A 16,673-nucleotide genomic window follows, 5' to 3' on the forward strand; every position below is an offset into this window, starting at 1 on the left:
TTTCCTCCATGATTACAAAAAGATTTAAAAAAATTTGGAGGTAACTGCAATATTATTACTGAAATGTATTCATAAGTAGTTACACTACTAGTTACTGGGCAAAGTAATATTATTACTAGTATTAAATTACTGCCCAACAGTTGATTACAAGTAAAAGACCTGCATTAAAATACTTAAAATAAGTAAAAGTACATAAATATTAGTAAACAAAATGCATTAAAAGTATACAGCAGAGTGTGTAGTCCCAGTCAGAGATGCATAAATACCTATACATCTATATATTAACGCTGTAGATGGTAGAGTTGGAGCAGGTTTCAGAAGCATGTCATCAGTATGCATTAAAATATTGGGAGAAATAATTAGTGACTGTAGCTGTTAAATAAGTATTGTGTAGTATAAAGTCACATAAAATCTGAAAATGTGAATGTACAAGTGCCTTAAAATTGCACTCAGGTACAAAACTTGAGTAAAATATACTTCATTACCTTCTATAGACTGAGATCCTCTCCAAACAGCAGCACTGACAAATTAAACCATCAAGAAATCAAACTGTACACAATCTGTGCATTTTATTTATGCCTGTAACGCAAAACATCACCCTGTTTTCATCTTTAGTGCTTATGCTTCAAGGTCAGGCAGCATGGTCCTTCATTTGACTCAAAAACATTCATAAATGGCACAAGCTTTACATACAAAACTTTACATATTGCAACCGTTTATAAGATTTTAATCTAATGTATTTAAAAAAACAAGTATTGCCACTTGACATTCATTTCGAGTGAATGTAACTTCAGGTAGTGTTACATGACAGCAAATACCTCGAAAAGGTCATCAGATTATTTGACTTCTCTGTTTACATGATATCACGACTGACAGGCTTGTGTACATTAGGACCAGAGAAGGAACCGATAGACAGATTAACACAATTCATCTCTTCGACAACACAGACAAAAGAACACTTATATAAAAAAAAAAGTGCACTTCAGTATTGCTTCTCTCTTCTTAAAAAGAGAAATATAGTGTCATAGTAAAATATTTATTAAGTTAGTAGTAACTGCGTTGAAAAATATAAATAGTTTTCTCTACAGTCTAACGTCACATTTGGTTCTTCATAGGTTTAACACAACATAAAAATACTGCATATTTAAACACAGTACAATTTAGGCTTGAGATAAAACATGCAACAGAGGGAAAAAAAGGCATTTTTCTTGTGCATTTTGGCTTCATCTGTTGCACAAAGGTTAAAAATAAAACATATTCAGTAAAAAAAACAGTGCAGTTTATGGTGGACTTGCATTTGCTAGGCTAAGCGCTACCTTTAGGTGACACATCATGAGCATTAATAGTGGTAAGGCAGCGAGGGAAGGGGCGAGGGGTTTAGGTCACGCACTATCTTGTTAAGGCTGGAGATCTTCTCCTCCAGTAGGTAGTTCTTCTTTTCTGCGATTTTCTGCCGCTGCTCAGTTATCTCCAGAGCTTTCAGCAGCTGGGCGTTCTCCACATACAGGTCGCTGATCAACACGTCTGCTTTTCCATTCTTGTGCAGCTAGAAAAGTCAGAGGAAGCACATATTAGATTAGCACATAGATTATTCTGACACATACTGTATGTTTGTCTAGCAAAGAAACTGAGAACAAAATTAATATATAATTTAGAAAAAGTGTCACCATTACATTGTTTATTACTTGTAAAACATCCTACTCTGTACGTGCAATTGCACAATAACCATATTTAAGGTATGCTTATCAAACTGATAATTAATAAGTTCCATTTGGAGAGTAAACCTCAGTTATCCTGTTGCAGCTCACTTGCTCTCAATGATACGTCTACTCTATATTTTGTCGCCACTGAGAAAGTTTTCTTCCTGGTGGGAAGAGAAAGCTGCAAAATATGTACATGCTTGAGCCTCCTCCAGGGTTCCCACTCTTTTTAAGAAACTATTTTCCAGGACATTTTCCAGCAGTTTTTCCTGACAATACAGGACTGCTCTTTTATTCCCCCTTTTTAAATGATGCACGGTTCATGATGAAGTTTCTCAGCTTTATTACAAGGAGGTAGCTTATGGGACACTGCTGCAGTGCTATAATACAATAACATTTTCCAGCACAACAGATTATTTCCAAGATATTTGGTCATTTTAATAAAATATCCAGGTGTTTCCATTACTGGAAAACTAGTCTCTAAATTTTCAGGTATTCAAGATTTTCCAGGACGCGTAGTAACCTTTTCCTCATTAATTATTTGTTGTCATGATTTTATGTTTATGTACATATGATTGAATAGGTTGTACAATTTTATATTTATATTTGGCAATAATGCAACTTCAACATTCATGCCAATAAGCTTATTTAAATGATTTGAATATGAGAATACTTGATATAGACCAAAATGTTGTGTCCCTAATGAACTCACACTTTAAAATCATTACAAATTATTACGTATATGTAGTTTTTTGACGCATCATTAATTATACTGCTGATGAATATGAGCTTTTCAAACTGACCTGGTCTTTCAGCTGAGCAACCTTCTCTTTGAGCAGCAGTTTGACGTTATGCAGCGACAGTTCAATTTCCTTCATACGCTCCTCCATATTCTTCATTTTCCTCTCCCTTTCATCCTGGTGAGAAGACAGTGAGCGATATCAACAAATTGCTGCAAATGCCATAAAATGCTGATCAAAATTTAAATGTTCTTCCCCCTTTGAGCTTCCACAAACTCGAACACACGTCAGTGAGAAAAATCAAAAACAACTTGCAGACCACATTTGAATGATTTAAGAGCTTTATTTTATCTTGGTTTCCACCTTAAATGATTTCTGGTACATTTCTAAAGAAGAGGACAATCACTAAGAAAATAAATAAAATATATAGAGGTATAAAATTATGCCACGTATTTCAGATACCTCTACAAAAAATAATTTAATGCATAAATAAAATAAACCCTAGCATGATTCTATTAAAATAAATAACAAAACAAATAAAATACATCTGAGTCTATACATTGTGCAAAAAAGAACAAAAGACTCACTGAATGACTCAAAAACCAAACACAGATATGACATGAATGGAAATAATGACACATTACACACTACTGGGGACAAACAATGATTTGGTTCACATGGATTTTCTAATAATAAATACCAGATAAACAGTTCTGTGAATAAACAGTCCTTTAAAGAAAACATAACCCAGAAAGATGTGATTCACTTTGGTTGTGCAGCAGCAGCAGCAGCAGCCACACACAGTCCCAGAACACTAACACGACATAAACGGGTAGCTTGACGAAAACATTCAACTATGTGTAGTGTCGAATAAGAAATACAGACATAAACAACAAAAGACAAACAGTGAGAACTTAGTACCTTCATTAAAAAAAATCTCTATAAACCCTGACTGGACACAGACAGTAACATCACCTGACAATTACAGGTTGAATTTGCTTGATTGTTAGAAAAGACTCAGAAGGTTGTTAGGCACTAACCTCGCCTCAACTTAACACTCATAAGGCAAGCTATCACACAAGATTTAGCCCATGAGGATGTATATACCCTGTCTGACAATGATAAATGGTACAAGTGCATAAGAGAACATTCCCAGAAAATACACCCTGCGTTAAAAAGATTCCCTGTATTTCAACTATAAAATGCTTTTAATGCACAGAGCACAAACAAAACTCAAAGTCTGACAAGAAACGTTGTAGTGTGCTTGTAAACGCTACATTTGATAAGGAATGTCTGACAAATTTTCAATTTTCAATGGTAGTGCCATTATTAAATCAAAATCCCATTGGGAAAAACCTCAGGAGCCGTTTCTGTGTTTTCCTGCCACCTAGCAGCAGAGAAATACAATTACACATTCATGCCTTTTGAATCAGGCACCACGTTTGTTCACAATCTCCTATAAGGATGCAGAAGAAGATGGCATCGTGTGCCAGAGTGAGAGTTTGGCTCCAAACATAGCAGAGGAAGAGCAGGACTGAGGAGAGCAGTCTTGGAGGGAAGAGAAAGAGGCTAAAAGTGAAGAGCAGGGAAAGACGCCCGGTGTTACAGTCCACCGATCCGCCGGTAGCTGTCTGCGTGAGCCGCCCGCTGCTCCGGCATCGCCCCCTGGAGAGAAAAGGCAGGTACACTTCACCACGGCTCTACCCTCTCCTCTAATTCTAAAGACCTACAAAGTCCTGGTCAGTCAGCAGGCCTTTACAAAGCTTTTTATGGCTGTTACATAAGGAAACGCGTGTTTAATATTACATAAATAAATAATATAAGAATAAACACAGACAAAATATACAACATAACTATAAAATTGTTAATAAAATTACGTAATGAGTTGATATTTTATTTTATTATAACGTTTTTCACAGTAACTGTGATTAAAAGTGGCGTTATGAAACAGAACAAAGCTACTTTTGTGATTAACTGTTGTTTTGGTCTGAATGAGTTAACAGTCAATTACATAATGAGCTAACCTTTGAAAAATGTGTTGGATTATTTTACAATTTTATTACATATTTTTCTATATTTATTCATTTTTATTTATTTCATAATATCTCATTCATGTATTTAATTTTGACTGCTTTGCGTCTCCATAGTTACAAATCTCACCCATAGTTACTTCAGTCATGACCGACAGTAAAACCACCACCAACATTGACACAGTTCAGTTCATCATAAGATCCCACTTTATATAACAGTTGTTAAAATATTAGCAACTTAAAGTAAGAACTAAAACTAAAAATCAAGATATCCTGGCCTCTGTTGCTTCAGTTTTTACCAATTGTCTTTTGTGAGTCCCTGACTTCATGGAGGTAAAGTTTATGCCAGTTTATAAAATTGTATTCTTTCTTTTGTAAAGCTGAATAGGAAAAAATATCTTACAAGAGATAAGTGTTATACTTTATAAGGATTATAGAACATATTTTATTTATCCATGAACTAAATCAGACATAAAATATGTTGACTGACTCTGAAACTGACTTTATATTTATACAGTTATGTTTGTCAGGATGTTTGGTTTGTTGTGATTATCTGAATAATTCCATGAAGTCAGATATATGAAAATAAAACTACAAAAACCTTAACCACATAACCCTATTGTATACATCGTTATTATATTAAATGGGATCCTGTTTTCCTTCCAGTACATTCAAGGTAACCTGGTGATAACTAGAGTATCATGCTGCAGATAAAAAAAACTAACTACTAAAACACTAACAGCGGGATTATGCCATTTACAGATAAACCTGGACAAGCTACATCTATCTACAGGTGGAGGGACGGAAGTTTGTGCAGTATGACTCAGACAAAAGGTAACAAATGGAAAAAAAACAGCCACTGGGACCACACCCGGATGATCACGCTACAGCAACTACTTCAGTCCCGAGATGGAAAACTAAATAATGACGGTGAGTTCAGAAACACTATGAAGAGACACACAGGCATCACAGACTAAATACCAAACCCAGAAAGTAAATACGACATGAGGAGATGAGGAAAGATGGATACTGATATGGATCTGTGACAAGCACCAAAACAAGGAACACCGCAAACCCAGCATACAAACAAAAAGGTAATGTAAAGTTAAAATAAATGAGGATTTTTAAATGCAACTCAGCTCAGGTCTTTGAGAAATTACACACCTTTTAAAACTATGTATTATTGTTATTAGTATTCTCTTTGGTGCTGAACACTTTTCTTTGAATTTCCAGCCAACAAAGCAAATTGAAAAAACATAAAATACATTTTTTAGCACCTGAACTGAGTGATTTATTGAAGTGGATACTGGATACACCTTCTACGACAAAGTGACAGTGAAAGAAATACAATGGGTGTATTTACATCTAACTCCCATTATATCCCCAAAACATTTCCAAAGCGAGGTGTAGGTCAAAGTTCCCTTCTTAAAGCCAATAAAGATGAATTTATGATAACTGCAACAACAGATGGCTACAGTGTGACAAAGGAAAATGATCACAGTGAGAGAAAAATGCCAGGAGATGAATGTAAAACCAAACCGTGTAATGATGCAATGGCACTAAATATTCAAGTACTGAAGTGCTTGTTCAGGTTTTTCGCTTTGTGTAAAATTTCTGATTCAGGAAAAACATAGCTTGAAAAAGGGGTCGTACTGTACCTGCATGTTGTCCGGGTCTTCACCTCGATGCTGTCCTCTGGGTATCCTGTGAGGCGATGGAGGGAGAAGTCCAACCAACTGAGCCTGAAATGTCTGGACAAAAGTATAAAAATATGTAAGAGAAGTCAGCGACACAGTCGGAAGAGAGATATAAACAGTATGAGGTCATTTTATTTAACAATAATCTAATCATGTAAGAAGCCTGGCATACTCTCATATAGTAAGGAAATTTAAATGACACAAAGGCAAATCAATGAATGTTATAACCGTAAAACAAGAGGAGGCACCACAACCTACCTCTAGCAGCTGTGTAGACAGTCGAGCCATTTGGGCTCTGAGTGCCTCATTTTCTTGTTGAAGGCTCTCCAGCTCGGTGTGTCCTTGTCCTGCTTCGTGGCCCTGAAACACACAAAGCACATGAAATAAGAATTAACACAGGCACCACATAATCAGCATGTTTAGAAAAAACAAACAAAAAGAAAGGTAATGTGGTTCGATTTGTGCAGTTTATACCTTGGTGAGCTCCTTTTGTGCCTCAAGCTCCTGCTTCAGAGAGGCGTTCTCCTGTTCCAAGGCCTTCACCAGGGAGGACTGACTCGGTTGTTTATGCTGCTTCAGGGACAAGATGGTAGCATCGAGCTGATGGACCTGCAGACATAAAATAAAGAAGTTAGAGATTAGTAACACAGAGAGAAAATGGAACACTAATTACTTAGTTTGCTGTAGTCCTCAGCTCACCTTCTCTCTGGACTGCACAAGGTCTGCTTTCATGTTGCGCATTTCTGCCTGAAGCCTCTCGTTTTCCTGCCTCAGTAGCTGCTGATCCTGCTCCATCAGCCGGGACATCTCATCTCTGTACCGCTTCTTGCTCTGACTCTGGAGACCACTCGAGTGCAAGGCCATCTCTAAAACACGGTTCTGTGATGAACAAAGGCAAAAGAGGTCAAATCATTTTCAAACATCCCTTTCAAAATAAGCACAAGAATCTTTATACTTTTTCATGTTTATGGTGCACTCAAGGGTGTTTTTTTTTTTTGTCTGCCAAGTCAAAAACGTAACAAAATCGTACTTTATCGGTGACATTTTGCAGCTGTTTTTGAAGCACTGCAACATCATGTTGAAGCAAATCCCTCTCCTGCTGCAAAACACAGAATTCTGACGTAAGACGAGCACTTTGATGGTTCACAGCCTGAAGAGTTTCATCTACCGTCTTCACCTAGAGTGGGGAAAGAAATGCATTTGGTCTTGAGTGACAGTGTTTTTGGGGTTCAAATCTTATTATTTTAATTAGCAGTAATTTAGCTGAAGGTCAGGAAACAAAAATAGGACTAAATGTAAAGTTTGATGATCTATCATTTGACATTTGACTTACCCTCTCCTCAGCTTTGTCGAGCTGGTTGCGGAGGCCCCGAGTCTCTTTATCCACACTCTTCCGCTCCTGTACCAGGTGGCCGAGCTGATTCTCCAGAGAGTCGACTTTGACTGCCTGAGAACCAGAAGACAACCACAGTTTTAATTAAACAATCCTTCACTGCTAACTCTACATTACACCAAAATATCTCAGCAGATCACAGTTGCTTTCAGGCCAGAACTTTCTTTTGCACTTTTGTGAAAGTGAAATTGTTTTCATTCGGATTGAAGGAGTCATTTGATGGCAAGAGTAGATGGTCTTAATGCTTTATCACTTTGTGTCTGTGTAATGCTTTGATGGGGTTAATGTGAGATCAATTAAAGCGTCCATGTCCTGTTCTCACCTTCTCTCTGAGGCCAGAGAGCTGCTGTGACAGCTGGGTATTCCTCTTCTCCAGCTGTGCAGTGTCCTCCAGAGCTTTGGTCAGCTCTGCCTCCAGAGCAGACACACAAGCTGCCAGCTAACACAAAACAGCCACCGATTAACTACTCGCTACGACCTCCACGACACCATGACGACAATCAGTCTGCCATAAAACACTGTGTTTACCTTGTGTTTCTCTTCAGCGGGGAATGCCTCCCTCCTCTCGGTTTCCTTTATCAGCTCTGCCAGCTGCTGCCGTAGATTCTCCATATCAGCGACATTTTGGACATCTTTCTCTGACAGCATCCCATTCTCATCCTCCAGTTGCTGGATCTGCAAACGCAGCTCTGAAATCTGCAGAGGAGGAGAAAATCTCATTAACTGCTTCTGAATGAGGGAAGAATTAATTGTGTTGTTTCTGAAGATGTTTTAGCCATGCTAATGGCAATATCTTAAAAACTATGGATGGATTATGGATCGTCATGAAATGTTATACAACCATGGTTCCCAGAGGACAAATCCTAAAGACTTTGGTGGTTCTGTGACTTTTCCTCCAGTGCCATCATTAGGTTGACAGTTTTATTTTTTGGAGAAATGTCTGGACAACTACTGGATGCACTGTCTTGATATTTGGTGCACATATTGATGTTCTCAGGATGAATCGTAATAACTTGAATGATCCTGTGGCTTTTCATCAGGTCAAAATTGACACTCTCATGAGCCTCATTTGTACTTTGTGTTTACTGCTATTAAGCAAGTGTTAGCATGCTAAACGAAGATGGTGAACATACTGATGCTACAGCCTCACAGAGCCGTTGGCATGACTATAGACACGTATTTTAATAAGTTACTCTCTTACCTGTTTCTTGAAATTCTCTGCTGCTTTTTGAGCCGCAAACTTCCCTTTTTTTAAGTGCTCCAATGTTTGTCTAAAATCAAATATTAGAAGAAAATGTCAGTTTACACGCCAAAACAAAAACAAACAGAAGTAATTATTCACAAATTAAATGTGTTATTTCTTACATCAACTCTTTCTGGGCCTCTTTCAAGTCCTCTTCCTTCATCGCAGCAAGCTTTTGCCGGAGGACGAAGTTTTCTTCAGCAAGACGACTGGCTTCAGATCTATTGACAGACAAAATTTCATTAGAAAAAGTAGAAAAGCTAAAATAAAAACCGTACATGTTAAAATACACATGTATAATTCAGTGGGATGATGTAAAAACCGACAGTCACTTGCTAAATACGGTTTGAAGCATATTATTCTACAATTACAATATACACACATTGAAGTATTTTTTGCTTTTCCACTGGCGATCTACAGGGATCAAAGAAACACACATTCAAGATCTGTTGCAATGCACAAAGGGTTGAGGAACCTAATCACAGGTAGGACTAACAGCACTATGTTGTGCTTAGGAACAAAAGGAGGAGCACTCCTAAAATTCAAAAGCTCCACAGAGATGGGACAACGGGAAGCCACAGGACACATGGAGGGACGGGTTCCTAGTTTCTCTCCACGTTACCTATGAGCCTGTGTCGTTTCATTTAATGTCTGCGACTCGTCCTGTAGCTCTGTGATGGCTCGGCGAAGGCTGTTGTTCTCCTTCTCAAACTCCTCACAGCGGTCCTCCAGATGATTCCCTGTCTGAACTTTAACCTCCAGCTGACTGGTCAGATCCAGGAGAATCTCCTCTGTGGGGCTCTCCAATTGTCCAGCATCCGAGTGCATAGAAATAATCTCACCCTGCCTCTCCAATTCACTGAACAACTCACTGAGCTTATGGTTATCTTCTCTCATTCTGTCGATCTCATCCACCAGGGAAATCTGCTGGTCTTGGAAATCATGGAAATCATGGAAAATATTCATCCTGCTTTCATGGCTCCAAACTCTCTTTTCAAGTTCATTGTTCTGGTCCTTGAGTTTGGCATTTTCACACATGCAATCGTCATATCTAATCTGAAGATCTGTCATCTTTAAGGCCTTGACCTCCAGCTCTTTGATATGCTCCATTAAAAGTACCAGTTTAACTTTGAGGCTATAGTTTTCCTCCAATACCTGGTGGCCAGTTTTGACCTTTTCAGTGTTATGAGCCAGAAGATTCTCTAGTATTTCTGTCTTCTGTTGAAGCAGAGAAATCTTCTCATGTAGGAGGATGTTCTCCTCTGTGGCAGTGTTATACAAAGCCCGGAGTTTAAGGAGAGAATATTCCCTGTCCTCAGCATCTTCATCCGGAGTTTCCAGGCAATCATGTGCACATTCATCCACCATTTTAGCGGTTAAATGTTCACAGTCTGAATCTGAATCAATTTCAACTTCCTGTCTACGGTCGTGAGAGTTATTTGATAAACAAGTAACCTCAGCATCCACCAGAGACAGTTCATCAGGGTCACCTGTGTCCTCCAGCACTGAGGGATCAACCACAGTCTCATGACATAGCTCATCTTCATGGGAAGAGCTTTCGTTGTCCAATGCTGGTACATCGTGAGTTTTGTTCTCCTCCTCACATGATTCAAGAGCTACTTTATTCCCACCATCTTCATCTGCATCTACACCTTCAAACGCCTCAGGGGTTGAGGCCGCCTCACACCGCAACTCTGGGGAAACCGCTTCCTTTTTGGATTCAACATTTGAATCACTTTCATCTGGGACCGGGGAATCTGAGTTTTTGACATCACAGGATGTCGATTCAAGGTCTTCGTGTCCAATTTCTGCAGGGCAACAACCCACTTCGGTGTCTCCTTCGACTTCCTCAGGGTTTGAATCTCCATTTTGGTCATCTTCTGGAGCAGCAACAGTGGAATCTGTCTGTACTTCTGGCAAGTTGTCTCCTTGATCATTACTACTAGCAGGGACCTTTTCATCATATTCATTATTAGTGTTTTTGATATTTTCAGAACATCCATCAACTGCATCCATTATAGTCTCTACATCAACTTGTTCTGTCAGGAATTGTTCCTGATCTTCAAGTATAACATCATCAAGACAAATATTTTCTGGGGCCGAACATGTGTCTCTGGTGTTTATTTCATTTGATTCTTCCTTTTCCTTTTCTGCGGAAGACAAAACCTGATTCAATTCCATCTCTAGCTGTTTGATTCTGATTTTAAGCAGATCTATTTCTGCTATAAGCTCTTCTCTGTCATTGTCTACATTATCTTGTACCTTTTGCTCAAGAATGGATACATGTTCCTGTAGCTCCTTCCTCTCAAGCTCAAAGTCCATTGCTGCCTGTTTAAGCAGCATCTCCAGCTCCTCGATCTTCATCTTCAAATCATCGCGCTCAGTTAACAGTTGTATCCTCTCAATAATCTGCCTCTCAGAAATGGAAAGCATCTCGTTGTTTTTTGCTTCAAGTTCTGACTGGTGGCTCAGAAGTTCTGCCCTTTCCTGTTTAAAATCTTCCACTATTTGATTTAGCAGAAGTTCAGTCTCAAGCGCTTTCATCTCAGATTGAGCAAGAAGCTCATCCTTGGTTTCCAGGCTTTCCTGCAGCCGGTTATGGAGGTCATTCAGCTGCCTACTTAGCTCTATCTCTTTAGTCTGAGCCCTGCTAATAAACTCATCAAGTTCATTTTGCAGTTGCCGGTTCTTCGTCGCCAGTTCTTCCATTTCCTCTTTATGAAGACTTTCTAGCTCATGTCGTTCTTTTTTCCACTGTTGATCCAGGCTCTCTCTTTCTTGCTCCATGGCCTCCTCCATTATTCTTCTTTGTTCCCCAGCGTTCTCAAGGGCCTCCTGTATCTGTGCCTCCCAGTGGAGCTTCTGCTCGACATGGCTATCAAAAAGGGCCTTCAGCTCACTTTGGTAGTGCTGTTCAAGTTTCAAAACATCGGCCTGAAAACGCTTTGCAACAGATTCTTGATCACCTGAGAAACGATCTTCCACTTCTTTGATTCTCTGTGTGAAGCTGACCTCGATTTCCCTCCTGTACATGGTTATTTAATGGATTGTTACAGCAACAGTTGTGAACTCGTAATAGTACAGCAAAAATCAAGATTCTTAAAAGATTATTAGATTATTTTAAAGCAACAGTGTGAGGGATATGCCTATTTGCTTTCTCGCAATAGTTTGATGAGAAGATTGATTGAATTTGTCCGTTCAATATAGCACTAAAGCCAGCAGCCTAAGTTAGCTTAGCATAAAGACAGGAAACAGCTAGCATGGCTCTGTCCAATGGTTGTGTGTTGTTTGACCACACTGCAAGACAACAAATAAGGACATTTCCCCAAATTTTGAAAAACAATTTCGCAGCTAGTTTCATTGATAAAGAAGTTACGACATTAATACAATCTCTTAAAAAGTCCAATGTCTCACCTCTCATGAATGATGTTATGTCGAAGTTTGTCCAACGTGCTGCTGAGAGCGTCCCTCTCTTCAGTGTGCTTGAGAGTCAGCTCCTTCATGGCCTCTCGGTGGCTCTCCTCTAGATGAGCCCTCTGCTCTGCCATCAACAATTCTAGCCTCTTCTCCTCCTCCTCCTTCTTAATCTCAAGCTTCTCCCTCTCTTCATTCAACCTATCCTGGAGCATCCCTTCGTAATCCTCCTCCAGTTGCAGTCTCTCCCTTTCCCACTCCTCCTTCAGCTTTTTCTCCCTCTGCTCAAACTGCTCTTGTAACTGCAACCTTTCCTGAAGTATTCTATCGAGCAGAGCCTCCTCGTGACGCTCCTGAAGCTGGGCTCGTTCAATCTCCCACTGCTCCCTGAGCTTGCTCTCCTTCTCTTCTTGTTCCCTGACGAGTCTCAACATCTCTTCCTCCAGCACCACCTGCAGAGACTCATTATTCTGCTCATCTAACTGAGCTCTCTCTTTCTGCCACTGCTCTGTCAGTCTCTGCACAATCTCATCACGCTCTTCCTCAAACCTCACCTTTGCCTCATCTAGTCTGGCCTTCAGTTCATTCTCATGGTTTTGTTGCAATAATTCCTTCTCCCTTTCGGAATCATCTATCAATCTCTTCTCCAACTCAGCCTGTTCTTCCTGCAGTTTCTTTCTCTCCTCTTCCAGTCTGGCTTCACAAAGCTCTACATGCTCCTCCTCCAGTTTCTTAATCTCAGTGGCTTGTTGTTTCCTCAGCTCCTTCATATCGTTGACAAGGTTTTCATCCATTTCTGCCTGCTGGGCTTCGAGGGTCTTCAGCTGCTCCTCCAGGTCTGCAGTGTAGGTGTGGGCCTCTAGCAGCTGCTGTCTGAGAGTTCCCACTTCCTCCTCTTGCAGATTCTCAAGCTCTTCCCTCTCCTCGGCCTGCGTCTGCTCCAGACAGGTCCGCTCCAGCTCCGCCTGCTCTAGCTGGTTCTGGAGCTCCTGTGCGTGGATCTGAATGCTGGCCATCTCCTCCCTCAAAACCTGGACCTCCTGCTGGTACTGGAGGGCTAAAGTAGTTTTCTGGTCCTCATGGGTCGCCCTCTGCTTTTCTACAATCTTATCGAATTCATTGACCTGTGGTGATATAAAGAATGTAGAGGACTGAAATGAATAGTGTGACTTTTAATGCAAAGTACAGAACTGTCATGCAGCCAACAAGACCAGCTAAAGACCAAGTACAAGTACATACCAGCATATACTAAGCATCTTCTCTCAATTCACAATCTAACAGAATGAAAACGATATGTATTAGACTAACTTTGCTTTCCAGCTGGTTTCGCAACTCCTCCATTTCCTGAAGGTGCTGCTCCTTCAGATGCTCCAACATCATCTCTGCCTCAAGGCTCATGCTGAACGGCTGAACCTCCTCTGAACCGATACCTGCAAAAAGTCAAGTAAGCTGGTGACATTTAACACAGGGTTTCTATGTACTGAGTGTTGTCATGAACAGATGTACTTAGTGCTCTGTAATGAGTTCTCCGGGGACTGTATGTGTTTGTATTCATGCAAGCTGTATATATTCATTAGGTCTACCTGGATCAGACTCCATGCCAGGGCTTTTACTCTCCAGTTCTTCAGAGAGAGGTTTGTGGCAGGGCTGATGAACTCGTCCAAGACTGTGGAACTCCTGCAACTCTGAATGCAGCTCATCAATACGATCCTGCAGTTCCTACCAAATAAGAGCATAACAAGTTAAACACGTGTAATGAATAAAATAATTAGTCCTCTCATTACATATAATACAGTATATTCACCCTGCACTGAGCTTCGTAGCTGCTGCGTAGTTGTTTAATACGTTCTTCTTGGAGGAAGAAATCTGCACTGCCAGGGTCCAAGCCTCCAAACTAAAAGAAAATAAGATCATTCTCAAGTTAGTAGTTTGACACAGACAAATAGGAGCTAGGCAGAAGAGGAGAGTGAACACAGAAAATCAAATCATAAACAAAAAAGCAAGAAGAAAAACAACACACACGTGTGAGCACAAGTATGTGTATGTTTTAATGACACCAACAACAGAGGAATCAGTATTGACATGCCAAAACCCCCTAATGGGTAGCCATAAAATGTCTCCATACCCTTTCTTTTATAATGTTGTCCACACTTGTCTGCAGTTTTGTAATTTGGTTTTGGGCCTCCACTAGTTTTTCAGTGCTGTCCAGCAACTCCATTTCAAGACGTCTGTTTTCCTAAAAAATAACGACACCAACAGCACAGGATATGTTTACAATTAGGATTTAATCTTTTTTTGGATAAGCAGATGATCTTTTAAGCATCAATAAACAATATAAAAACACCAAAGAGACATAAACTACAAACATCACCACATTATATCACCATGAATATTTCTGGTACCTTCACAGAGATGGAGAGGTGGTCTCTGAGAAAAGATTCATCCTCCCTGATCTTCTCGACCTCTGCTTCCAGTTCCTCACGCTGCAGGTTGGCCTGCTGCTGGAGCTGATCCATCTCCTTCATCAGCTCGGATCGTACTGCTGCTAACTTCTCTTTGTGGTCCTGTTCAAGCTTCCTGTAGACATTCAGGCACAGAGAATATACAACAGAGTGTAATGCGTGCATACTGAAAAATACAATATTCAGAGACAACTATAACACTGAGTGGGCCAAATGTTAGGATTAGGCTGGACTTGGCAGGAATGGATGTTATTGAATTAAATAAAACATACTGTATATATTAATATATGTTATGTGAAAGTATAACAATTATAATTTGCTTCAGTCTTTATGAATGGGTGGAATAAAGGGTGCCAGCTAAAATCCTTTAGTAGCTTAATCCTTAAAATCCAACTCAGGAATGAGGCCAAGACGTAGGGAAGGAGAAAGACACAGTTAAACATTAATCAAATTATTCTGTACACCTTAGAGGACAGAGGCCTCTTGCTGTGATACAATTGTAAAACAAACTGAAAAAGAGAGAACTGGTGTAATCTGAGGGATGAATTACCTGAGATTGAGGTTGTTTGTGTGCTCAATTGCAGAGTGATGCTCATCCACCTCAGTGGCAAGCTGAGTTTTTAGCTTGTCTGCTTTCTCCAGGTCAGATCGGATTTTCTCTTTCTCCCTGAGTTCTCTGTCTACTCGCTCTCTGTCAAGAGAAAAACAGTAAAGATTTATTTATTGCAAATGAACAGAAACAAACCAACAACAATCCTGCAGGTTTTTATTCATCTTGTTTTATTTTAGACTATTGCAAAAATAGTTAATGAAATACAAACAAAGATCTGAATGAGCTGCATTACAGTGATGACTCATACTCACAGAAGATGTCTGATCTCAGCTTTGAAGCTCGCCAGTGCCGCTTGGTGAATCCCATTCTTAGTAACGAGTAGCTCATTTTCAAGTGCCATGGTGAGGTCACTAAGACTCACTTTTCCATCTATGTTGAAATTCAAAGCCTGCAACAAATATAAATGAATATAAGTACACATATATTTAATACTTTAGTAAATGATTTGCTTATTTGCATAACGGAGTAAATGGAAAAATTGTCTTTTGAAGATTTTTTCCTAAACTGCATATCTGACTCCTTCCTGTCTCCAGTTGTCTGTTTCAAAATGTACAAAGGAGTAAAATTTAAAATGCAGATAATATTTAAGACTGCGGTACCTGCAGGATCTCTGTGCTGTTTTCTATTCCCTCTTCCATCCAGGCATCCAGGATGTATTCGACGGGAGTGAAACCGGTACCATCATCAAGGGTGGAGAAGAGACGCATGCCAATGGTGCTGGTCAGGGCAGAAGGAGTGGCTATCCTACGGCCTCCCTCATCAAAGGGCTGTATGGGGGGATAAAGTATTTTTACTAGAGAGTTGATCTCTAAAATTCCACTTACTGCATTATGTGGGACCAAATTCAACCTGTTTTTGCCATTTGCTTTATGCCTATTTTTCAAATGATAGATATTTGACTATGTAAAAAACTTAAATAAATCTACAACAGATAAAGCTAAAAATAATTAATTAACAGAAATTAATTAACAACAAGGGAATTACCATCATTGTGTGACCTCGTAGAGGCTCCGCAAACAAATGACGTACCTGAGTGGAGTGGAGGCGTTTGAGCTGCCTGTAGGGTGTGGAGGCGGACGGTGTCGGGGGTTTGTTGTGGTTTACAACCCTGGAAACAAACTCCTGAACATTCATCACTCCATCGCCGGTTAGACTCTGGAGCATATCCACATTTAGCTGAAAAATAGATGTAGTATGTTGAAGTGGCAACATTTGTTAGTAGGTAGGGATTTTTAAAGTTTCTTTACACTGTATATGTGAGAGTATTTTTTATCATTTGATGGTTCACATGGGTAGATGCACTGAAACCAAATAGTTTATATGTATGTAGGACTTCAATGATTAGTTGATGAGTCAGCTATTTTGATAATCAATTAATCAT

The 16,673-nt window shown here is 39.6% G+C and overlaps 1 protein-coding gene across 3 annotated transcripts in view; it reads right to left on the reverse strand.

The window, feature by feature from the left end:
* Window positions 1-554: 554 nt before the first annotated feature.
* Window positions 555-16,673, reverse strand: part of nin (ninein (GSK3B interacting protein)) — a 24,624-nt gene continuing 8,505 nt past the window's right edge. Inside the window, exons 6-27 of one of the 3 annotated variants that reach the window (XM_035673469.1) lie at window positions 16,322-16,468; window positions 15,892-16,059; window positions 15,544-15,680; window positions 15,230-15,370; window positions 14,620-14,794; window positions 14,343-14,453; window positions 14,022-14,111; window positions 13,801-13,936; window positions 13,526-13,647; window positions 12,218-13,341; window positions 8,926-9,024; window positions 8,762-8,831; window positions 8,089-8,256; window positions 7,883-7,999; window positions 7,501-7,614; window positions 7,198-7,344; window positions 6,867-7,046; window positions 6,642-6,776; window positions 6,426-6,527; window positions 6,129-6,221; window positions 2,504-2,617; window positions 555-1,546 (exon numbers count right to left, since the gene is read on the reverse strand). In XM_035673469.1, the coding sequence (XP_035529362.1) occupies window positions 1,340-1,546; window positions 2,504-2,617; window positions 6,129-6,221; window positions 6,426-6,527; window positions 6,642-6,776; window positions 6,867-7,046; window positions 7,198-7,344; window positions 7,501-7,614; window positions 7,883-7,999; window positions 8,089-8,256; window positions 8,762-8,831; window positions 8,926-9,024; window positions 12,218-13,341; window positions 13,526-13,647; window positions 13,801-13,936; window positions 14,022-14,111; window positions 14,343-14,453; window positions 14,620-14,794; window positions 15,230-15,370; window positions 15,544-15,680; window positions 15,892-16,059; window positions 16,322-16,468 (3,897 nt within the window). In that variant the 3' untranslated portion in view covers window positions 555-1,339. Of the gene's footprint in view, window positions 1,547-2,503; window positions 2,618-2,763; window positions 4,106-6,128; window positions 6,222-6,425; window positions 6,528-6,641; window positions 6,777-6,866; window positions 7,047-7,197; window positions 7,345-7,500; window positions 7,615-7,882; window positions 8,000-8,088; window positions 8,257-8,761; window positions 8,832-8,925; window positions 9,025-12,217; window positions 13,342-13,525; window positions 13,648-13,800; window positions 13,937-14,021; window positions 14,112-14,342; window positions 14,454-14,619; window positions 14,795-15,229; window positions 15,371-15,543; window positions 15,681-15,891; window positions 16,060-16,321; window positions 16,469-16,673 lie in introns of those variants that run through there. The other 2 variants (XM_035673468.1, XM_035673470.1) reach the window with 2 other exon arrangements.

Source organism: Morone saxatilis, unplaced genomic scaffold (assembly GCF_004916995.1).
Source record: "Morone saxatilis isolate NCDOM2014 unplaced genomic scaffold, NCSU_SB_2.0 Contig3, whole genome shotgun sequence".
Taxonomy (NCBI): Eukaryota; Metazoa; Chordata; class Actinopteri; family Moronidae; genus Morone; species Morone saxatilis.